At 37.6% G+C, this 25,990-nt stretch overlaps 1 protein-coding gene across 5 annotated transcripts in view; it reads right to left on the bottom strand.

Moving 5' to 3' along the window:
- The window catches only part of PDE4D (phosphodiesterase 4D), a 1,407,338-nt gene that overhangs the window by 870,792 nt on the left and 510,556 nt on the right, over nt 1–25,990 (bottom strand). For all 5 annotated transcript variants that reach the window (XR_011506465.1, XM_070519632.1, XM_070519633.1 and 2 more), the window contains one exon: nt 12,303–12,532. Coding sequence is in view for 4 of the 5 variants with exons in the window: in XM_070519632.1 (XP_070375733.1) it covers nt 12,303–12,532 (230 nt within the window). In the remaining variant the exon portion in view is untranslated. The remainder of the gene's footprint in view (nt 1–12,302; nt 12,533–25,990) is intronic.

Below are 25,990 nucleotides of genomic sequence, written 5' to 3'. Positions count from 1 at the left end.
CAAAGTTTTTAGTCCCATGTCATAACTATGCAACACTATCAAATAGTTTTAAATTAAAATTAGTATGAACAGAGTTTGCTGTAAGATGAAGTCTGCAAATAACGTGTTACATCCAAGTTAAGGGAAAACCCATATGTACATGCCTCTCTGTTCTTCCACTAAGCTCACATTAGTAGCCCGGTTTACTGAAGAAAGTTTTCTACAAATAGAGTTTGTCCACATAAAATTCAATTTCATTCTAGACTTTACTGCTACAATTGGCAGCATGATGAACTGGAATAATGCTTGAATCCCAGAAATAGTATTAAAGAATATTTAAGAAATCAGTATTGTTTAAGACACTGATCATTTCTAATATAGAAAATTCTTAAAAGAAAAACCCAAATGCTAATTCAAAGTACGTAAGTTGTTATTCAAACTGGCAAAATAATTAGAGTTAAATACAGAAAAACAATTGTTTAAAATAAAATAATGCTCTGAACTGGAAAGATAATGCATATTTTTAAAAAAATCAGATTCTTCTCCATATTCCACAGCCTGTAATAAATCTAGGACACAGCTGAGTAACTTGAAAGATGCAAAATTCCCCAAACACAAGAAGCTGCTGCTGTTTCCAATAGATGATGAAAGTACTAGGAACCAAGGAACACCATTGTGGACCACTTATTTGAACTAGGACATCCCCCATGGCCTTTCAAAAAGATTTACTAACTAGGTTTCACTTTCCGCTCCCTGAATCTGTCTGTCAGAGGATAGCTAGATCAATTCTTGAAAATGTTTTGGAATTTAGCTATAATGATAGCTCAGAGAACCACCTGAGATAGATTATTCCTCTCTTCTGTGTTCTTCCAGTTCCTTATCCTCATATTGCTCTATGATTTCTCTTCCCTGTCCAAATCCCTACTCTTCCTCTTCTCACATTTTTCAGTTAGGTCTTCTGGAATCCTTCTACCATGGTAAACAGATTTCCCTTCATCTTCATTTCACCACTGAACAATCATTCCACATCCTGCCTTCTTTCAAACTTGGCTTTTGCTGAGATGGTCACTCCCTGCATTGCACTGGAGGGGAGGCTACTCTTGGTCTCAGTCTCCTGTGCCTCTTCCTGAGATGGAGTTGATGCTCTCCTAGTTACTCACATTAAGTTACTGATCACTACTCTTCCACCCTCCTGTGAAACCTCTCCTTTGACATCCATGCCAATCAACTCTACTTCATCACTGACTTCTGCCAGTCTCCCTGATCACTGTGCTCCATTTATTGAAAACTGTCTACCTTTTTAGCATCTTGATATCGTGAGTCTTGCTGCTATCCTGAGTGATTTCAGTGCTGATGTGAAGGAGTCACCTCATGCCCAAATCTCTCAATTTCTCAACTACTTTTTTCCCCCTGTAGTCACCCTCTTCCACCTGAAATTTCCCTTGAAATCTTGAAAATACCTTAAATGACCTCCAACACTTAAAACTTAAGTTTTAAACATCTTATCCTCCAAATATAACCTTCTATCTTTCAGCTTGTTCAGTTATTCGAATTCACCTGTTTGACACCATAGATGTCTCTAGAGACCTTGATTCCTTTCTGTCTCTGTACCTTCTTATAATCACTCATTTCCATGCCCAGCGTAGTTGCCATAATTTATCACTTCCTTCACTATCTTGCAAATACCCTCAGATCTCTTTTCCTATCTTTCTTACATTGTGCCCCCACTTTGCAATTTTGGATCAATTGAACCATGTGTCTTCTCAGTGCCCATACCTTGGCTGCTCAGCTCTACATGCACCTCATGGTAACCACAAACCTAAAACCTATAATAAATACTCAAGAAATAAAGAGAAAGGAACCCAAACACAACACTAAAGGAAGTAATCAAATCATAAAGGAAGAGAGCAAGAGAAGAAGAAAGGAATGGAGAAGAACTATAAAAACATCTAGAAGAAAAGTAACAAAATGGTAATAAATACATACTTTTCAATAATTACTTTAAATATAAATGGATTAAATATTCCAATCAAAAGGCATACGGTGGCTGAATGGATAAAAAAACAAGACCCAGACATATGCTGCATACGAGAGACACATTTCAGATCTAAAGACACTTACAGACTGAAAGAGAAGGAATGGAGAAAGATATTCTATGAAAATAGAAATTAAAAGAAAGCTGGGGTATCAAACAAAATAGACTTTAAAACAAAAATTGTAACAAGAGACAAAGAAGGACATTATACAATGATAAAGGAAACAATCCAACAAGAGGATGTTACACTTGCAAATATCTATATGGCCAACATAGGAGCACCTAAATATATAAAGCAAATATTAGCAGACATAAAAGGAGAAATTGGCAGTAATATGATAATAGTAGGGGACTTTAACACCTCGTTTACATCAATGGATAGATCATCCAGACAGATCAACGAGAAACATTGGCCCTAAATGACACATTAGATCAGATGGACCTACTTAATAGATATATACAGAACATTCTATCCCAAAACTGAAGAATACACATTCTTTTCAAATGAACAAGGAACACTCTCCAGAATAGATCACATATTAGGCCACAAAACAAGTCTCAATAAATTTAAGAAGATTGAAATAATACCAATCATACCAAAACAACATGGAACTAGAAATCAACTATAGGAAGAAAACTGGAAAAGTCACAAATATGTGGAGATTAAACACAATGCTACTGAACAACTATTGAGTCAATGAAGAAATCAATGGAGAAATTAAAAAATGCCTGGAGACAAATAAAAATGAAAACATGACATACCAAAATTTATGGGATACAGCAAAAGTGGTACTAAGAGAGAAGTTCATAGCAATACAGGCTTATCTCAAGAAACAAAAAATAATCTCAAATAAACAATCTAAAAGAATTAGAAAAAGGAGAATAAATGAAGCCCAAAATTACTAGAAGGAAGGAAATAATAAAAACCACAGCAGATATAAATGAAATAGAGACTAAAAAGACAATAGAAAAAATTAATGTAACTAACAGCTGGTTCATTGAAAAGATAAACAAAATTGACAAACTCTTAGCTAGACTCACTGAGGAAAAAGGAGAAAAGTCTCAAATAAATAAAATCAGAAACAAAAGAGAAGAAATGACAATGAATACCACATAAATACAAAGAATTATAAAAGAGTACTACGAAAAAGCTATACATTAACATATTGGATAACCTAGAAGAAATGGATAAATTCTTAGAATTATACACTTTCCAAAACTGAATCAAGGAGAAATAGAGAATCTGAATAGATTGATCACTTGTAAGGAGGTCAAAACAGTAATTAAAATCCTCCCCCAAAACACAAGTCCTGGACCAGAAAGCTTCTTTGGAGAATTCTACCAAACATTCAAAGAAGGTTTAATACCTATCCTTCTCAAACTTTTCTAAAAAATTTAAGAGGAGGGGATGCTTCCCAATTCATTTTACCAGGTCAACATTGCCCTGATACAAAACCAAACACTGACAAAACAGAAAAAGAGAATTACAGGCTAATATCACTGATGAATATAGATGCAAAAATTCACAACAAAATAATAGCAAATTGAATACAACAAAACATTAAAAGGATCATACACCGTGATCAAGTGGGATTTATTCCAGGGATGCAAGGATGGTTCAATACCTGTAAATCAATCAATATGATATCACATTAACAAAGTGAAGAATAAAAATCACATGATCATCTCAATAGCTGCAGAGAAAGCATTTGACAAGATTCAGCATCCATTTATGATAAAAACTCTCAACAAAAAGGGTATAGAAGGAAATTACCTCAACATAATAAAGGCCATATATGACAAACCTACAGCTAACATCATACCCAACAGTGAAAAACTGAAAGCTATTCCTATAAGAAGAGCTATGCCACTCTTATTCAACCTAGTATTAGAAGTCATAGCCAGAGAAATTAGGCAAGAAAAAGAAACAAAAGGGCTCCAAATTGGGAAGGAAGAAGTAAAACTGTCACTATTTGCAGATGACATGATTTTATATATAGAAAACCCTAAAGAATTCATGAAAACTCTATTAGAAATAATAAATGAATACAGTAAATTTGTGGGGTATAAAACCAACACACAAAAATCAGTTGCATTTCTACACACTAGAAAAGAAATAGCAGAAAGAGATATCAAGAATACAATTCCATTTACAATCACAACAAAAAGAATAAAATACCTAGGGATACGTTTAACCAATGATGTGAAAGACTTGTACACCGAAAACTATAAAACATTGTTGAAAGAAATCGAAGACACAAACCAATGGAAAGATATTCCATGCTCATGGACTGGAAGAATTAATATAGCTAAAATATCCATAACGCCTAAAGCAATCTACAAATTTAATACAATCCCTATCAAAGCCCAAACAATATGTAATAGATGTAAACAATTCATGTAAATAGAACAAAGAATCCTAAAATTTGTGTTGAACAACAAAAGACCCCAAATAGCCAAAACAATCTTGAGAAAAAAAGAACAAAGCTGGAGGCATTGCACTCGCTGATTTCACAATATGCTACAAAGCTATAATAATCAAAACAGCACGGTACTGGCACAAAAACAGACACACAGATCAATGGAATAGAATTGAGAGTTCAGAAATAAACCTACACATTTAGGGCCAGCTAATTTTTGACAAAGGATCCAAGAACATACAACGGAGAAAGGAAAGTCTCTTCAATAAACGGTGTTGGGAAAACTGGGCAGTCACATACAGAAGAATGAAAGTAGACCATTATCTTTCACTATACACAAAAGTTAACTCAAAATGGATCAAAGACTTGAAGGTAAGACCTGAAATCATAAAACTCCCAGAAGAAAATAGGAAGTGTGCTCTTTGAGATCGGTCTTAGTAATATCTTTTTGAACATGTTTCCTCAGGCAAGGGAAACAAAAGAAAAAATAAACAAATGGGACTAAATCAACCTAAAAAGCTTCTTCACAGCAAAGGAAACCAAACCAAACAAAAAAACAACCTACCAATTGGGAGAAGATAGGTGAAAAAGTTTGATAACTCCATCCTTTCCTGAATTTCAGCTGAAGATATATTTTTAAATTTTGAATTTCTCAAGATGAAGCACTTTGGTCAATGACAAGTTTGAATCAGTGTATACATTTATGCAGCACAGGATAATTAAATAAAGACCATTCAGTCAGAGTGCTTTCACCTACTTTTTTTCCATAAACACAGTGTTGCAAGACAGAAGAACGTGACTTTTAAAGAATTGTAAATTCTCCCTAAACACTTCAGTGATGCAAAGCTCTGGTTACAGAAGGATGGTCAAACAAGGTAGTGTTTGTGGAAAAGAAGCTGAGGTGCTGAAAAATTATGATTTCCAGATGAATATAATTAAAGTGCTTTTTGTTTTTGGCTCTGCTCTCTGTCTGTCATACTTTTATGTTCTTCAATCACTTTTCCTGGTAAAATAAATGCTTCACTGGTTCCATTTTTAGAAAGTATGGGATTCCCAACCAATCTATACTATTAAACAAGTAAAGACAGCACAAGAAAGGTTTGGGAACAGGGACAGATGCTATGACATGGTAAATGCACAAGTCACCACCCTCCCTAGTGTTTTTAAGAACACGGAAGCCTGGTGAGATAGAAACCTTTGATTATAAAAGCAAACCCTCCCCCAGTATGTTAGTTTACTGACATACAGATAGAGAGTAAAATATTGTGTGTAGTGTCAGTTCATTGGTAGTATCCTTAATTAGGATGCCAGAAAGTATTACAAGAATGACAAGGCACTACAGTAGTCTGGGAAAGAAATTAGAGTTTGATAATTATCACATTCTTTTGTAATTTAGGGCATGATAGATATCATAAAACATTCAGAGATTCTATGATGTATGAGCAAAAACAGTCAGTATTATTTAACTGTTTATTTTAGATTACATTCAAGAATTGCTACCGATTCTGGAAATAAGATATAATTTATCAAGATTTTACAAAGTAAAGATAAAGTGGTCAACCACTCTTAGAGTCTAATTTTAATTTTGAAAATCACAAATTTCAACACAAAAATAAAACTAGATTCAATTTAAGCAGAGTCAATTCTTTAGAAACAAAAGACTTGTGATGTTGTGTGGATGTCTTGAGAAGTTTTGACAAACACTATGCCAATAAATTGCATTTAAATAAATCAAAGACAAAGAAATCCCGTTTCTTTTACATAACATGTATCTTTAAGATTATTGAACGCACTGTTTCCCAATTTCTTCACAGTGATTACTTTTTTTTTTTTTAAAGATTTTATTTTTTCCTTTTTCTCCCCAAAGCCCCCCGGTACATAGTTGTGTATTCTTCGTTGTGGGTTCCTCTAGTTGTGGCATGTGGGACGCTGCCTCAGCGTGGTCTGACGAGCAGTGCCATGTCCGCGCCCAGGATTCGAACCCACGAAACACTGGGCCGCCTGCAGCGGAGCGCGCGAACTTAACCACTCGGCCACGGGGCCAGCCCCCACAGTGATTACTTTTAAGACCAAATCCAGCTGAAGAATACTATATTTCTAAGGAATATTTCATAATCACAATTATGTGTGCCCATTTTCAATTTTGGAAAGCTTTGCCCAGTGGGTTGTAGATCTTCCACTTAACTGTCCATGAGAACTTAGCAGATAAATCTCATAAACCTTGAGCACATATCCAATATGATGGTGCAAGTCTCATGGGTACACTGTGGAATACAACCCTTTACCTTTCTAAATCCTTATTCCAAAATATTTCACATATGAAATACCCACTGTTAATACCTTCTTAAGTTAAAAAGACCACATTTGAAAGATCAGATAGGTCTGCTTTAACTCGGCTTCTGTTTTTCTTCGTTTTATTTTTTGTTTGGATTCTGATTCAGTAGCAAAGTGTTGAAAATTACCTTTTTCATGTTCACTTTAATGTACTGTGTGTACTCAAGAACGCTCGCTGATGGGTGGTTGATGAAGAATCCAATGTCTGACTGGCGTCCGGGACCAGCCCCTCTGTGAACAGCACATAACTCAAGGAAATATCTCCAGAAGATCCTTGTAAAATGAAACCTTATCTGACTAAAGTAATCCTTCCCCCTATATTCAGGAGTCTATTTTATTCCCCAGAGTAACCATTTCTTCTTTTAAATTATCTTTTCATTTTCTTTTTTTATGGGACACTGTAATACAAATGCACACAATGTATTTCTCCAGACAGGTAATAGAACACTAGTGATGAGAAAGCGCTTGTACTATTCTCCACCCACACAGATCCCTGAGTATACATCCATCCAGAGGCATGTCATCATGTCACAAGGGTACAGCTTGCTCTTTGCCTCTCATCTTATTGTAGCTGATGCAGGAGGAAACACAGCTGGAGAGGTTTAGCACTACCTCTCCTACCCTCCCTCTGCTCCCACAACTTTTTACCTGTGTGCAGGAAGCAATTTCCACATGTGGCAAGCTAAACCCTCCCCAGAGTATCTGAGGGTACATGGACCATCCAGGGAAAGTAAGCCAGTGCAATAGGTGGGGCCAAGGGGAGCTCTTAATTCCTCCTGAGGATTCTGACCAGGGAAATAAGGAGAAGTCAGCAAGGTTGTAATTGAAGCAAAAAGGAGGTAAGGAAGAAGGAGGCCCTCAGCTCTCCCTCCAAACATAACTGAACAACACTTGAAAGCAGGGCGTGTCCGTGGACGGATACCAAGCCAGAGAGAGACTTCTTAACACAAATGTGACAAGTCCAGAATCATCCTGACTTTCTGAATCAGGAGCAAATTTCTCATTGACTCCTAAATCTGATAGAACATCCATCTCTACCCCACGAGATACGAGTTGAGGATGTTTGAAGCCAATTGCAATAAGGAAACTAACAAATTCAACAAAACCAAACATGATTTGTTCCAATATTTTGTCAAATAGGTATCACGGTAGCAGTAGTTGTTATAGTTCTGTATGAAGTACCTACGTTATGGTAAAACAGTGCTACGTATTTCATCTTCACAACAAACCCATGTCCATCAATTAGAGAATGTAGACAAATAAATTATGGTATATTCATACAATAGACTATTACATTGCAATAAAAAGTACTAGTATATACACAAACATGGATAAATATCAAAAACATTTGGAGTGATAGAAGCCAGACAAAAGGAGCGCATATCATATGATCCCATTTATACAACGTCCAAGAAGAGGCAAACTAATCTTTAGCGGTTGAAGTTAGGAGATTGTATGGTGATTATATGGGTATATAAATATATAAAAATTTATCAAGATGCATACTTAAGATTTGCATATTTTACTGCATGTAAATTATACCTTAATAAAAAGATTTTTAAAAAGTAAATGGATAGAAAACTATTTAGTAGAGAAATACAGAAAGCTATGACATTTGAAATTACTTCTTTGCCAAGTTTATGACATTTGAAGCCATTAATAGATGTCCCTTTTATTTCAGTGGGAGTCAATAAACAGCCACGAAGCCTGAATAATCCCACCCTATATGGAAAACTAATTGGTGGATGAGTTTGAGGTTCTCAGCATCCCAGGCGTTACAATTCTGCTTTGTGATCATTGAAAGTCTCTCAAGGTTGCTAAACCACAAAACACATAAGCTAATACCTTAGGCATGCTCAAAGAGAATTGCTAAATAGCATACATTTGAACACATTCATATTGCCTGGAAAAAAACCAAAGTAGAATTATAGAAGTGTTAATAAAAAAGCCCTCTTGAACTCAGTCTCTTGACCCAGGCACTTCGTGAGGAAGCTAATAGCTGCCATCTATAACACTCAGTTTTGCAGGCCAAAGTTCCCTTCAGAAGCCAATTACTTGGGCCACACTGTGGCTTTCTAAAGGAGGGACACAAGTGCCTAGACCCACTACCTGATGCTTGACAGAGAAAGTGTCTGTGTACTGATACACTAGGAGAAAGAGCAAAGTTATGATGTTAAAAAAATAGGGAAAATAAACTCAAAGGGCGTGAAAAGTCTCCTTTCCCATCAAAGATTTACAGTTGCCAATGTCTCGGCATAGCTTGACAATGGGACCTGGGGGCACACTAACCTTTAATAATGGGGAACTGGGCTGTAGACAACCTAGATAAAAGAATTTCCCATTAGCCCTTTCTGATAGCTGTGAAAGAATCTGGGGTTCTTAGTTAACTGAAATGGCTACAGAATGTGACCCCTAACTTTACCTTCTGCTTCCCTTCCAATGTTTAAGCATATTCCAGAAAATCATACTCCTGATTTTTATATTTCTCAAATACTCGATTCACAAATTATTTTTGCTTCAGAAGGTAATAGCAATCTCTTGAATACATCCTAAGCCTTTTTTCTTGTTATTGGCCACTGTCATCCATGGTTTCTTCTAGCTGCCTTCTGGTACGGACAAGTCATTCCTGTTTCATCTCTCTAAGAGGCAAATTCTTCCCTCCAAAGGATTGAATAAATTTCTGAATGGTAACACAGTTTTTCCTACACTTCATTCCTAGATTCTTGATTAAGAAGGAAACAGACTTTGAACCAACAGAAACACTATCATGCAGAGAATTCTGAACCTCTAAGTTCTTTGGCACTTGGAGACTATTTATTTGTTTTGAGCAACACATTTGAATTTAATTAAATAAGCTTAGCTTTTACCTGAGATTTTTTAATTATATGCATTGCCCAACTACATAGAGATATATTAAATATACTGCACCATTTTCTTTTAAAGGCACGTGATATAACACCAGCATTGAATGAGAAATCATGCTTAGCCACCAAATTTTTTGAAATATCAAGGTTAATTGAACACATCACAGGCTTAAATTAGTTTATTTTAATTAGAATTAGAATTAGAATCCCTTCTCAAAAGTAGAGAAAGTAAGATAATGATTCTAAGGTAAACCTGCTGTGCAGAAAAGAGCGAACATCAGGTCTGCAACTTTTGTCTTTAGAAAAGCCGATTTGAAAGGTTGGCCCTTAGCTGGCAGCTGGGAACGTGGATTTCAGGAAGGCTCCCGCCACTCCCGAAATGGTTAAGAATGGCTCCCTTGTACCTAAACTGGTTGTGCAAAAAGGGTGGTTTGTGCTGAACAACTGCTTTCCTTCCGGGAATCTGGAATGTAGGCCCGTGCTGGGCAGCGGGCACACGACTGACAAGCCCCCAGTAAAAATTATGGGCACTGAGCCTATTTTTTATTTCTATTGCTTTTTATTATGGTAAGAACATTTAACATGAGATCTCCCCTCTTAAATTTTTAAGTGTATATTACAGTCTTGTTAACTTTAGGCACGATGTTGCACAGCAGATCTCTAGAGTTTATTCATCTTGCATTATTGAAACTATATACCCGTGGAACAGCAATTCCCTCTCTCCCCTACCCTGGCAACCGCCATTCTCCTGTCTGTTTCTGAGTTTGACTATTTTAGATGCCTCATATACGCATGAGGCTTTACAGGCTTCTCTGGTAGAAGGCTTCCCTGGTTAACACATTTCACATGTGTTGTCACAACTCATTACTGGAGGGATTAGGTACATCCTGTCTGACTCCACTGGGAGAGGGGACTCTTGGAAGCTTGTGTCTGCTTCCCTCCGGATTTTGCCCCGTGCAACTTTCTCTTTGTTGATTTTCCTTTGTATTCTTTTGCTGTAATAAATCCCAGCCACGAATGTGACTATTTGCTGCGTCCTGGAGCTCTCCTAGGAAATCATTGAACCTAGGAGTGGTTGTGGTGACCCCTGACGCACATAGTATCTGCCCTCTACACAGATGAACAATAGTGGTGTTCATCCCAAAGAGAGGGGAAATTGGTTTTTTGAGACAATATTTTTCAAAGAATTTTCAGGTCAAGCTACCATATAAAATTCCCACCTGTGTTAGCGTGTCTGATCAATAGGTGCACATTCTTCTTTATGTACACGGTTCATCCCCAAACAAACAAATACATATTTCCTCTTTCTATTTCTTCAAAGTAAGAATTCATTGTCTTCTTATTTACCTAGTAGTAATTCCCTAAAACCTCTTAATAACAAAGGTCCTTTGAACTGGTCTATAACAATTCAAACAGCAAAATTCAGTAGCTTAGAGGACAGTTACTGGACAAATTTCTTCTGATCACAACTTTCAGGAAAACATAAAAGGTACCTTCCCTAGACATGCCTGGAACTTGGCAGAGAATGAAGAAGAATCATATTGGTGGTATAAAAAATTGTTTTGTTCTTGTAGTCTTAGTAAATACTCAAGAGTCTGCCTGAGTGTGCGTCACTGGCTTCCTCCTCAGTCTTTCTATCTAAGCTTCTTAAAAATGCTGCTGGCCAAAAGAAAAAAATAATGGACATGCCCACTATCTTCACTTTCATTCACAATTTTTCACCTGGTGACATTGCTATAAAGATCAAAAACTCCATTGCGGGCCCACCCCACAGCCTGGTAGTTAACTTTGGCATGCTCTGCTTCAGCATCCTGGGTTTGGAGCCCAGGCGTGGACCTATACCACTCCCTGGCAGCCATGCTGTGGCAGCGACCCATGTACAAAATAGAGGAGGATTGGCACAGATGTTAGGTTAGGGCAAATCTTTCTCAAACAGAAAGAGGAAGATTGGGAACAGATATTAGCTCAGGGTGAATCCTCTTCACTAAAACCAACAACAACAACAAAACCCCCCCAAAATTCCATTGGTAAACAGTAGAAAAAAATAATAAAAACATAAATAATTTACAAAGTAGAAAATACAAATGTTAAGTGATGGAGATGTGACTGTATGTGATTCTTTAATATGTACTAATGCTAAATAAAACCGTCTCATGCAGGGAACTACAACAGTATTCTGGTAAGCATGTCAGAGTCAAAGGCCAAATTGCTAGGCTCAAGAATACAACTGCATATTTCCTTTGATTCTAATTACAGTACAATCTATTCTTGATTCCAAATTTATTTTGCATCAATCAGCATTGCCTACTGTTTCCAGATATGTATGCGTACATGGTAATTTGTCCATTAGTTCTCATTTGTTAAGAATTTTCCTATTAAATCATGTATGACCAATATTAATTTTACAAGTCCAAGGCCCCCTTCCCTCATACTTATTACCATTCACCAATACCTTTTCAACTCTTCCTTGTAAAACAATTTCACTAAAATGTCTCTTCCTGCAGAGATAGAGACATTACCTGAGAAAAATCATCCTTCTTTCTTTTGGCTCTAGAAACACCATTTGGCTCCCACTTAAACCAAGCAATGTGCTGCAAAATCTCAAAAGATCACAGATGACAATCACCATCCAAAATACAAAATGGGGAAATGTCACCCAAGGGCACTCACCCACTGGAGTCTGCGGAAGTGATAGCAATCAGTGGTAGAATCTTCAGGGGGAGGCTGGTTGGTCTTTGAATGTTCTCTGACTCACTTTTCAAGTCAGCTTGTTCCAACTGTCTGAATGCGAGTGGGGGAAGCTGAACACTGCGACAAGAAAGTCTCCGTACGAGATAGGGCTCCATTCCTCGGAAAGGGTCTTCCTCCTCATTACTGGAATGCAGTGTTTCCTCAGAGGCCTAAGGCAAAAGTTCAAGAAAGTACAGTAATCAACAGAAGTCCCAGTATTTATCATTACATGATGGCTTTATACTTTCGGAGAAAGAAATTAAGGGAAACTTATACGTGAAAAATGCTGACTAGAAAGCAACAACATTAACAGAACAATATTTGGTGGAAAGATTAGAACTAATAACTGAAATCGAGATTTATTGTAAAAATAGTAAATTCATTCGCCAGTATATTTAGATATAGCTCAGTTGTTACGATTAACTATCTCCAATAATCTTAGAATTTATGAGCTTTGTACATGAATTCTACAAAATCAAGTGTAAATCAAAATATTTTTCTGCTTTCTATGAAGTGAATTGCAGAAAATTCATTTTAATATATACACATCTTGACATGTGACATACTTGTACATACATGCTTATAACGAAAGAGGTAAAAAACGAGTCATTTTTTTTCTTCATAGTTAGGACCGCATTTGTAAGACATATTTTCCTATGTCATATATTACTCAGATGTTCTTTGCAAAGTTTTATAATAAGACTTTTTGAGGAAAATTTTAAAAATGAGGACGTGAAAAAAAAAAATCTGAGTACCCAGTAGAAATATATTTAAATCACAGCTGAATTTTGCAAATTAGACCCTTATTATCCAAATGCAAAGATAAATCAAGTATAGAATAAAGTAGAAAATTTAATATTTTGATTCTAAGTGAAAAAATATGCTGTGACATGAGCAATAATTATTTACAGGTGGCTGGCAAGTCTACTCTGGCAACATTTGTTACATCCAAATACTCAGAATGATAGAGTCACCAAATGCTATCAGATATGCTGCGTTTTAGAGTCCTTGCATTGCCACTTTGCTATTTGCGTTCTTAAAGTGTTGCTTAATCTCCGTAAGTTTTCTGTTCCTTTATTATAAAAACAGGCATAATATTTACCCACAAGAATTAAACGAGATCATGCACATCATATGCATAGCTTATTACCTGCAACGTGATAAGCAACCATAAATGGCAATTTCCTGTCCTTCTGCCTTTTATAGGTGAAGAAACTAGCCCAGGGATGCAAAGTACTTTGCCCAAAATTAGCCTGTTGGTTCTAAGTTGAAAGTGCATTGACTTGGCAGAGTCCAGACCTAGTCAGAATTTCTGTTGCCCTCCTTATTATACTACTATCTCTGGCCAAGTAACTTAGGTTCACTGAGGCTGGTTCTCCAATTGAACATTAAGGATAATAATATTTACTTCTCAGGGTCATTCTCTGGAACAGAGATATGAAGTCGTGAAGACAAACAACTGGTACAGAGTTTGCGCTAAATAAAATGGCAGCTGTTATTACTATAAGCAGGCTAATTCCCTTTATCTTTTCATAGCAGTGTGCTGACTTTGATACTTCATTCATCCATATTGTTTTCCAGATAGCAAATTTGTCTCTTTCTGATTTATATCTTGAAAAATGTGAAAGAATACGCAATGGTGGACTCTATTCAGCCTCAGATTTTATTGTTTAATTTTATGGATAAATAGATTAAAAAGGGCACTCAGAAGGCAAAGAAGAAGTCAAAGCTAAAAACAAAGTTCATTTATTTCGAATCCTAGATATGAAGATCTAGCTTCTGGAAATCTGTGCTTTGAGGAATCTACTTGCTTTGTAAAACAACATAAATAATAATGGCTTAAAAAAGGAGGAAATCCTGCCATTTGCAACAACATAGGTGGAACTTGAGGGCATTATGCTAAATGAAATAAGTTAGAGAAAAAGAAATTCTGTACGAGCCTCGTTTATATGTGGAATATGAAAAAACAAAAACAAACTCACAGAAAAAGATGAGATTTGTCGTTACCAGAAGTGGAGGTGGGGGAGAGAAAATTGGACGAAAGTGGTCAAAAGGTACAAACTTCCAGTTACAAAACAAACTACTAGGGTTATAATGGATAATACGACGACTATAGTCAACACTGCTGTATGGTATCTATGAAAGTTGTTATGACACTAAATCCTGAGAGTTCTCATCACAAGGAAAATATTTTTTTCTTTTCCTTTTTTTTGGTTATCTGTAGGAGATGATGAATGTGAACTAAACTTATTGTGTTAATTATTTCACAATATTTGTAAGTCAAGTCATACTGTACACCTTAAACTTATACCCTCTGTATGTCAATTTTATCTCAATAAAACTGGAAAAAAAATTTAAAATAATAATAATGGCTAATATTTATTGAGTCCTTCTCGAATGGTGCTGTCTTACATATTCCATCTCATTTAGTTTTGACTGAGTTAGGTCCTATTACTTTTCCCATTTTACACATAAAGAAACAGAGACTTATAAAATAGAATGCCTTGGTCACACAGCCTCATGGTTAGTAGGGTAACCCACTGTTCAGTTTGCCTGGGTCTTTCTGAATTTAGCACTAAAACTCCCATGTCCGGGGAAACCCCACAGTCCCAAGCAACCTAAGATGGCGGATCACCCTACAAGCCAAGATGCAAACCCAAATCTCTTAGTTAAAGCTGGAGCTAATAACAACTACACTGTATACCTCTAACAAGCGTGGTCCCTAGAAGGGTGCATGTTACTAGAAAAGAATAGAACACACACTAACTGACCATAACTTAATAAGCCTCACATTTTCATAAAAAAAAAAATAAATAACAGAACTGAGATTAGGACAGCCCTACGTAAACACTGGAAATTGATGACAATCCTTGTTGCTTAAATCAGGAGACAGGGATTCTAGGTCTGACTCTGTCACTAATTTCTTATTTAGTGTTAAGAAGTCATTTAGCCTTTCTGGGCTTTAGTTTCCTTATAAATTAAGAAATACAAAATAAACTTTAACACCACTTTCACTTCTGAAATAATTCTAATTTTGTAACAGCCAATGGCAAAATCCACGTTTAATGAGATGGCAAATATAGAAAATAAAGAGAAAACATATGCACGTGTAACATTCTTTGCTTTTAGATTAAGACAGGGAGCCTCTGCATGTTTGTGAAGTTCTATGTGTCCATCTAACGACAGAACTGCAAACTGAACTCCTGCTCTGGGACCGCTAACAGGTCACAATTTGCCTCACAGATTTCTTAAGAGAAGTGAATGTCTTGAGTGTGTAGATACCCTTCTTCAGGATGAAAATGGAAAAGAAGAACAAAGGATGAGACTAGCAGAGCCAACACTGAATGTAGCTGGCCAAAATTCACATCTTTTTCTAAGTGCTGAGTTGCCCACTCTGGCAATAGCATTTCAACTACAGAAATGCTTTATATAACCCAGGTTATCAGATGAAAGACTGAATGCTTGTGACATATTCTTTTAGACAAAACCTCCTCAAGAGGTAACTTCTTTTGAGAGAACAGCCTCTATTAAAAATAAAGTGCAGTGTTTTTATGTTGATGATAAAAATGATAAAGCAGTAAATATTTATATCCTAACATTTCCAGTCAAAAGAAAGTATAGCAAGTGCCTTGTTAAAAATTCCAGATCAATGTGTATCAATATTTCAAAAATAAATAGAACAACTTATCTAGTAGAAGGCGGGAGGTTAAACGGCCTTATTTTGAAAAGAAATGTAAAATCAATTACCAGAGCAATCTATGTCTTATGTTATTGCTGGAAAATGGCATTTTTGCAAGGGGTTGAGGGGAAAGATAGTATTTATAATATCTCAAAACCATAATTTTTCAAATCCCCTGCATGAGAATCACAGAAAGTGCTTGCTAAAATTCAGACCTCCGGGCCTCTTCCAGATCTGCTGGGCCAGAATATCTGTGAGCAGGGCCTTGGATTCTGAATGAGTTCCCAGCATGATTCTTATGCAGACTAGAATTTGGGAACTAATGGTTTTGACATTTTAGACATAGTCCAATAAGACTGGCAAAGATTCAACTACAAAGATGTTCACTGCAGCTTCTTTATAATAACAGAGAACTGGAGGTAATCTAATTGTACTGAGGGATTGACTTAGTAAGTTTTAATGCATCATATTATGAAATACTATGAGGCTGTTAAAACAATGCAGAAGGATATGTGATCAGTTCGTGACATAATGTTGAGTGGGAAAAACAGATTACAAAGTGATCTCATTTTTGTAAAACAACACAAAACAAAACCCAACACGTATTATATTCACAGAAAAATTCTGGAAGAATATATCCCAATTCTCTAAAATGGCTTTCTCTGGGTGATGGTGTTGGTGATTTTCATATTTTTGTTTATTGTTACTATTCTCTATAAAAATGTGTCATTTCTAGACTAAAAAGTGAAGCAAAAGTCATAGTTATAAAACGAAACAACATTCACCCTGCTATTGATGGGAATCAGAAATATAATATGAATAAGAGATCCAGCTTCAAGATACGCAATATCAAAAGAGAAAAAATGCTAAAATATTTTAGTTTGATACATACCTATTAATTTGTAATGAAATGAAATCCTCTTTGGTAATTAACTAACTTATTTAGAACAGTTGAAAGAAAAATTAAGTAATTCTTTTCACTGTTAGGATAAATATTTCTCTGAAAGTCATACCTAAAGAAAGCAATTCCATAATAACTGAGTATTACAGTGAATGAGTGAACATTAAATACCTTCTTCTTATTATTATTGTCCTTTAATTTCTTTCTTCTCTCTTTTTCCTCCCAAAGTAGATAGCAAATCGCTTAACCAGGCCTTTAGTGCAGGGACATCCCCACAACTACCATGAAATAAATTTCTGTGGTTGCTGATAATCTCACAGTTTTTGATATTTTTTTCATATGTGTATATAAAAATAAAATTTTCTCCAGAGAAATTATCTTAAAATGTATACACATTGGCATCGTAGGAGAGAATGTTTCTTTCTGGGCACACAGTTAGACCACATTTCCAGACTCTCTCGCTGGTAGATGTAGACACGTCAACAGTGTTATATTACACACGATGGATTATCAGCAGAGGAAATGTGTGCCACCTTCACACCTGACTCAGAAAAACTGTGAGTGTAAGTCCTCATTTCTCTCCCCCTCTGTAAGTTCTTGCCATGTATTGAAGACAATGGAGACAAAAGATGGAAGAAGTCATGGTTCCTAAATCATGATTCAGAGGAGAGCCACTTGCCAATCAAGAATGCTTAATTTGGGCTACATGGGCCATGAATAATTTTCCATTGTGGCAAACCACTAAAATTTGGGGTTTCCTTGTTACAGCTAGTGCTATGTTATATATATAATCACATCTCTACTTTTTGATTCAAGTTGTCTTAATCTTGACATCATTCTTTCCTGGTTAATTCCTTAATTAAGTATTTAGTGAGTATCCACCACCTTCCAAGTTTGTGTGGGGTGCTGGAAATATGGATGAACTGGGCACTGCCTTTCGCTTACGTGCTTATAGTCCATTTGGGGACAAAGCTAAATAGATAATCCCCAGCGTGTGATAAGAACAATAACAGAGGACTTTGGGTTCTTTAGCAGCACATAGGTAGGGTGAACACTTCTGTGAGTGAAAGGCGCTGCTAGAGAGAAGTGACATCAATGAAAAAAGAAAACTGGGACTATCTCAGGCAAACTAAGATGTATAATTACCTTGTAAATCGGGCATTTCTTTTTGTTTCCTGTCTACTTCTCCAATCAGTTCCATTTAGTCTCATTGCTGGATCCTCTAATAACTGTCTCTTAAATCTAGGCATTCTCCAAGATGCTGTCCTTCAACCACTGCTCTTCTCATCCTACACACCTCAGGAGCTTCCTGGGTGAAATCTGAAACTGGCCGCCACACACAGAGGGCGAGCAGATACTAAATCATTCCAGATTGGCAGGTGGTAGGGGAACTTACATATGAACCTTGTCTTGGGCGGCTGCAAGATGAGGAGATCTCGGCGACTGCCCACCCAAATCTTAAAACTTTATATAGACGCTTAACTAGGTTCAGTCATGTATTCAGTCCAGATGGTCTCAACAACACGTTGCTCTCTTAAGCCTGTGTTCTTGAAAATGGCTCCCACTGTGGGAACGGTGGGGAGAGCATACATTCCAAGGGCAGGAGAGGGGGTAAGGGGCCTCTGATTGCTGGGGTCCTGCTTGCAGGTCAACTGGTGGTCACATCCTCTCCATGACCTCCTCCAACACTCCAGCCTCCTGACCGGCTCTTACAATCTTGCATGCCCCCTCTTCCGCAATGTGCCCTGAGCGGTCAGCAAGGGGTTTTATTAGCATGCGGGTGGCTAGTTTGGTGGCTCTTGGGCTGCATTGGAGGCAGATACCACAGCAGCAGTATAGGCACATGCGAAAGAAAAAACAGATCAAGATAATGATTCCCAAAGAAAGTAATGGTTTTTTCCATCAGGAGCCGCATGATCTGAACCACTGATTTATTGAGTCCCTTAGGCTGGGGATCGGATCACCCAGGGTGTTCACGCGCGTCCTCATGTGATTTAGTAAAGAGGATACGTTAGCAGACTCATCAGGTGCGAACACACAACACTGTTTGGATGATAGCACAGGTGCCTCCTTGCAAGGCAGGAATAATATCGAGAGCCATCCTATTTTGGAGGACAGCTTTTCTCATTAGAGACAGTTCAGTGTTCAGTAAAGATAGGCTTTGCTGGCTATCGTTTAAAGCTTGCTGGGAGAATTTAGGAAGGGCTTCTGTGTCAGCTATGATGTGCTCCAGGCCAAGGAAGGGGATGAAGCTGGTGGCCAAATGATTTTACCATTAAAAAGCAGAACATGTCCATATGGCCTTGAGGAAAGGAAGGTTGGCAATTGTTGTTAGCCTGGGACAGATTCTCCTTTGTGTCCAGGGAAAACCCAAGGTGCAGTGGCCTAAGCACCCAGATGGATGCCACAGCCAAAGATTTGTGCCACACAACCGCTGGGTCCCCTTCCGAGCTACCCAATAAATATTTGGGCAGTGTGACCAGTCAGTGCCAAACCAGTCGCTATTCTTTAATGTGACAAATGACTACACAGCTCTGGTAATACCCTTCCCATATCCCTGGTGTTAGTTGGGTTAGTTCCGTTTAGATTGATTTTTCTGTTCCCAACATAGGGGTGCCCAGGTGCCCAAATGTTCATAACCTGGGGTGAGCCACATAAAAACATCCCAAATCTGAGCATAGCCACCCATGGCACTGATGGTGGTAATTTTAGGACCCTTTCAGTCTGCAGTTTGATGGGCTGCTTGTGTAGTTTGACAGAAAAAAGTACCCATGCCCAGTGTTATTGATAGTGTGTGCCACAGGTCAGGTTTTTGGATCAGTATTGATAATAGCAGATGAATTAAGAGTACTAGTCCTAGTTGTTCTTCCTTAAGAACTGCTTTAGAGCCTTCCGAAGCCCTCCCTGGAGTAGGGATGACCACCATGGCAATCCTGATGAGCTGGAGAGGGGCAGCTGCCCACGTACTCTACAACTGGATTGTTTTCCTTTGCCAAGCATACAACTGGGCCCACTGTAAAAAGGTTTTTCCATCAGGCGCCCATCCTGTGACCAGACACCACAGGAGCAGCAGAAGTCTAAGGTCAAAAAGACAGATATTTGGTAGGAACTTGTATGGGAAGGTCTTCCCCTTCTATAAGAATTACACTTGTGGCCTGATCCTTAGATGTTAACGTGGCTGCAGCTTTAGGAAATTGACCTGATTGGGCATACCATACATACTGGCTGGAGGAGGCAGCAATGTCAGGCATGAGCAGATGGACTGGGAGTGGGCTATGCCAGACTAGGACCCCTCCTTCTCCCTTCTTTCAATGGTGCATGTTCCGTTTCAGGTACAGTGTGTTTCAACAGGTCCAGCTTGAAGCAGGACAATGGGATCCCAGTGGAGATTGAGTAGTTCCATCTCACCCAGGGGTGTGAAGTAACTCACCCATCCCAATGGGATGGCCCATTGAAAATTCTAGCAGATAATGCCTTCCCCAGGTATGATGGCACTTGGTATTCTTAGCAGCATAGTACAAGGATCTGTGGTGAGAGTTAGGGCAATGGCTGTTTCCCAAGAGTTCCATACGTTTACGGTATTGGGTCTCTCAGCAGGGATCTCCAGTCTGGCATGTGGGGGCAACAGGCCCTACTAGTTCATCATTCAAATGTATTAAAGTCTAAGATAATACTTCAGTCCACCTGGCCAAGGTGGATTTACCTGTTAGTAATTTAATCCGCTGCTTTAATATTCCATTTTTCCTTTCTACCAATCCTATTGCTATGGGTTATAGGGGAGACAGAACCTCCATTCAATGTCATATTCTTTTGCCCAGTCTTGCACATCATGACCTTTGAAATGTGACCCCTCATCACTGCCTATTCAATGAAGGTATCCATTCGTGATACTCAGCTTCTCCAATCCCCTAATGTTGGCAGCATGGTTTGCAAGGTGACAGCGGAAAGCTTAGGTTAGCCCAGACACAGTGTCCACACAAACCAAGGCATATTTAGAACCCTCACTCAGAGGAGGGGCCAGTATAATCAATTTGTCAATCCCTCACCAGTTAGGAACTCCGGTGGATGACTCTAGACTCCTTTGGTAGTTGCCTTGGGCATTGTTTAAAACACATAGGACATGCTGTTACTGCATTGACCAAATCACTGTATTTCAAGAGCAGTCCAGTATCCTTGTCAATATGCCATCCCACCCAGGTGCTGTGGTGACTGCTCTTATTATACACTCATTCTGCTGTATCTACTGAAGGGTCAGTTGCTAGGGCTTGTACCAGGGCTAGGGGATCAGCTTCCTGATTGGCACGGGGTGTCAGTGCCTTATAAACTGGGACGTGGTAGATGGTGAGGACTGCCTCAGGTTCTTACAGGTGAACTCAAATGTCTTTTTAAGTATCTTGACCCCACAAAGACTTATTTATGATCATCCACCCCTCAGCTTCTCACTGTCCAAGCCATAGGGTTAATCCCTTTACAACAGCCACCTGTCTGTGAGAAGGGTTAATGACCTAAGTGATCACCAGCCAAAGTGCTCTGAGTTCAACCCACTGGCTACTGTGGCTTGTTCCTGTTTCTATCCAGATGGTGTCAGTGTTTGGCTGATTAGCGACTACAGTCCATGTTGGGTTGCCCCAACCAGACCCATTTGTATACCAGGCATCAGCGGGAATTTCCCTCAGTCTCTCTCTACAGAGTGCAGGGGCTGCCACAGGAATAGGGGCAGGGGCATTTGATGGATCTACAAACTCTGCAGGGCCTAGTAGCACCTGCATTTCTAGAGACAGTGGGCTGGCATATTAAACCAGCTGGTGTTATGGGGTGTCCTTGTACTCATGCGGTGGTCCACAAACACCTAACATATGGGCCACACCTCCCCACACAGAGGTCAAAGGCCAAGCTGAGATTTCCCCTGTGAATGCCTCTTTCCCAAGATCCATTTCTCCAATCTCCTGGCTGGCTCTACAGTGTTGGCTCAAAACCTTGGGAGCTTCCTGGGGGAAATCTGAAACTGTCTTCCATACATGGAGGACAAGGAGAGACTGAAGGAAAGAGCCAGGCCACTATGGATTGGTAGGTGGCAGGTTTAATCAGCAAGGGAACTTACATACGAGGCTTGTCTTGGGTGTCCACAAGATGAGTAGATCTCCACCTTCACCCACAGAATCTTAACAGTTTACATAGAGGCCTTAATGGGGTTCAGTCGCATGTACTATCCAAATGGTCTCACCAACACACTGCTCTCTCAAGTCTGTGTGCTTGAAAACAGTTCCCACTATGGGAACGGTGGGCAGAACATACATTCCAAGGACAGAGGAGAGGATGAGAAGCCTCTGATTGCCTGGATCAGCTCATGGGTCAATCAGCAGTCATGTTCTCTTAATGACCTGCTCCAACGCACAGTTAGGTGAAAATATTATCCAAGACAATGAGTGCAAATAGCTTCTGCCTTTTTATTTATGACCCCGAGTCAGCCTTCTGCCTGCCAGTTGTTGTGGAATGATTTGCTTGTGTGTCTATTCCCTTTGTTAGCTTGGGCACATCTGGAAGGATGGGAGCATAGCATAACAACTTTTGCACCTCCAGTACTCATCCAGTGCCTAAAACAAAACATATGCTACATAAACCTTGTTGAAGGAAAAAATGAAGAAAATAGACAAACTTGACTCTATTTCTTCAACTGTAAGAAACCGAGAAATGGGTAAATAGTATTACATATTGGAAATACTAGTAATGTTGTGTTTGTAACTATTAATATAAATTAGGTAGAGGCCACAGCACAAAACAAGGAATTTATTTTAAAATTTCAAGACTTCAGTCACTCAAATTGCTTTGGTCTATCCCCATGTTGAAACTTCTTTCAACTACATACACATTATGATAAGTATTTTCATCTAATTTCTTAAAATAGGAATGAAGGACTTTAGGCACTCAGTGCTTCCAGGGTACCGATGCTATGCAGAGCATTGTAGAAGTTAGTATGTTAAATAGTTGTATAGGTTTTCAGGAAAAGAACCAATTAAGCTGAGCAAGGTTTTTATCACTTCCAATGTTACATTCCTTTTTCCTGTCTAACTGGTTTGCTGCATTATTAAGCTCTGAAATAGTAAAGCTCCCCATGCCTGAATTCATAGTATAAACAAGACAATTTTTGAAAACTGAACCAACTCTTTAAGGACTAGAATATAATCTAAGAGGTTACTATTGCAATGAATTGAAGATCATACTCACAATCTAAAAGTACTATGTACCAACAGTAGACACTGTCTATATAGGTTATTCTGTTATGTCTCCATGAAATTGTTCACAATACATTAAAGCAATAATTGGAAATCTTCCTTTAGATTCTCTATGCCTTATGCCAAATGTTTTCCCCCTTATCTCATTACTCATTACATGTGTTTTTTCTTAAAATCCAGTGCTAAAGTTACCCAAATAATCTTATAGGAAACTCACAAGTCAAAGCAATAAAGATAAATACCTAAGGTCTTTTAATATTGAAAAGGGCATTGTACAGAATTAACACAAACCATTTTCAAATGTATCTTTGTATACTGATATAGAAAAGGCACTCTTGCAAAAATGAATTCCATATGAAAATGAAAATTTCCACCCCAGGTTAACACAAAGATAGCAGATAATTCTCAAACATCTACAGAACATAATCCCAATATGGGCTGTGATTTAAAACTGATTGGAAGAGACAGAAATCACTGACATCTGTCTAAAGCCATGTCCTATAATGCAGTCATCAAAACTAAAAATTTCCTAAAAGGAACTACATATTCTCATCAAGAAGAAAATCTGTCTGAGACTCTAGGATTCAATTAACCTTCCGTAAATAGCATTGTACCTTTCCTGGGTGACCTTAAAAATGAAGCAGATTCTATTTTCTTAACAGAAAAAAGAAATAAAATTTAAGGAAAAACATGAGTTCTATTAATTATTTACTTCGCAATGATATATAGTAATAAAATCACAACTGCAAAAAAAAAACAAAAAAAGAAGCTAACGTTGTATTGGCCCCTGAAAATCAAGTCTTCCTAGACGAGTGGATTACAATTTAGCTGGCTTATTCTCTCAGTGTTTGGAAAAATCTCTCACTTGAGTAATCAGGTGCCAAACCACAACATTAAGGGGAACAAAGATCTATTGGCTTTATTTTCAAGACTTATTTAAATACTAATATCAATCAAAAATGTATTTACAAACATGAAAGCAAAAACTAGAACTACCCTTTAAGAGAAGGACTATTTATGATAATAAACTAGAATGCTGTAATTCTAGAATAAACAAACAAAGACTCAGGTGTAGGGAGGAAAGGGGAGAGAAAGTACTGCTAAATTTCCTCTTCACATGGAGGGAGCTAGAAATTATACTTTTGCTTTTGGCTTTGATGTTCAGATAACTATAAAGTATTTCATTGATAAACAAACTATGGATCAAAAGAATATTTATATTAAGTATACATTCAACATTCTACTCAATGGTGAAACATAATGTGTATTCTTGTTAAAATAAGGAATAACACAAGGATGCTCCCCACCACCTCTTTTATTTAGCATTATTAATAATATTTATTGTATTACGTGTTCTGTATAGGTAGCTACTTGATCCTTGTAGGAAAAAAATGCCTTAAGGGCTGTTACCACTTCCAATTTGCAGATTTGGAAAATATGGCTTAAGGAAGTTAATTTGCCACTTAACTTCCACTTTAGGGAGAGGTTACAGCGACAGTATTAGGAAATAGTGAAGCCACGTTTTCAGACTAGTTTTGCTCAACACAAAGCTCATGGTTTTAACCCAAATGCAACATTGCCCTCACTTTTCAAGAACTTCTGGCCAATTCAGTAATGTGGAAGATAGAAATAAGAGGCACAAAACTGTAAGAAAGATGAAGAAATTATTATCATTGTTTGATTGAAATCTGGTTTAATGTAGGAAATCCAGAAAATTCAACTGAAAAATACTTGGAAAATAGAATATTTGGGTAAATTTGTCCAGTTATAAAATAAAATATGTAGGATTTTCCTTTATAAAAATCAAAGACCTGTTGTTAAAACTACAATGAAAAAAATCTCATTTATTAAAAAAATCTTTAGGAATAAGCTTAAAAATAAATAGGCATAATCTATATTAACAGATCTACATGAATTTCCCAAGACTTACATAATCAAGCCTGATATTTCTTGAAATTATTTTCTAGGTTTAATGTCATTGCAAAAACCCCTCAATTTTCTCCCCTTTTTTAGGGTATTTGAGAGGTCTTCAACTAAAAGAAAACAAGAGATGAAACAAAAAGGATATTTTTTAAATAAAAAATAATATGAGGATGTCTTGCCCTACTCCATATAAAATTGTACTACGAAATTGTACTATAAGACTGCAATAACAAAAATAGTTTAGTACTTGCAAATAATCAACAGAAAGATCAGTGGAATAATACAGAATTCCCTTAAATATTTCTTATATAAGAACTTAATATGTGTTAAAGGAAACACTATTAACTAATGGGGATGAAACAATTAAATAAGTGCTGGGGAAAGTGGCTAGGTAGACCATGTGAGATGAAATAAAAAATATTAACTATTAAAAAATAGTAAATATTAGAAAAGTAAGCCACAGAGTGATGTTAGTAAGATAGCAAAACAGGAAGCTCCCGATCTCATTCCCTTACGGAGACACCAACTTAACAACAGTATACAGTCCATAATGCCTCCATGAGAATTCCAGAAACCAGGTAAGAAGTTGAAGTACCCTATGCAAGTTTAAAGCCAAGAATGGCTGCATTGAAATGGGTAAGAAAAGCCATTTCATCTCAACCATGACAGCCCTTCTCCCCAGACAGCACAGGTTGGTGCGAATGGGAGAAAAAGCTTTTTTGGCGGGTGGGGAGAGAAAGAGAAGAGTGGAATGTACAGCCAATGTTCCACCTTTAGGGAGGAATAGTTCAAGGGACTGGATTCTGTCCCGCCTGACTCAGAGCACTGATGGGGAAGCAGAATACTTTGAATGTGTAGAGGTTACTATCAACAAAAGAGAGCTCAGTAGTCT

This window comes from Equus asinus, chromosome 10 (assembly GCF_041296235.1).
Source record: "Equus asinus isolate D_3611 breed Donkey chromosome 10, EquAss-T2T_v2, whole genome shotgun sequence".
Classification (NCBI taxonomy): domain Eukaryota; kingdom Metazoa; phylum Chordata; class Mammalia; order Perissodactyla; family Equidae; genus Equus; species Equus asinus.
This window is presented reverse-complemented; position numbering and strand designations above follow the sequence as displayed.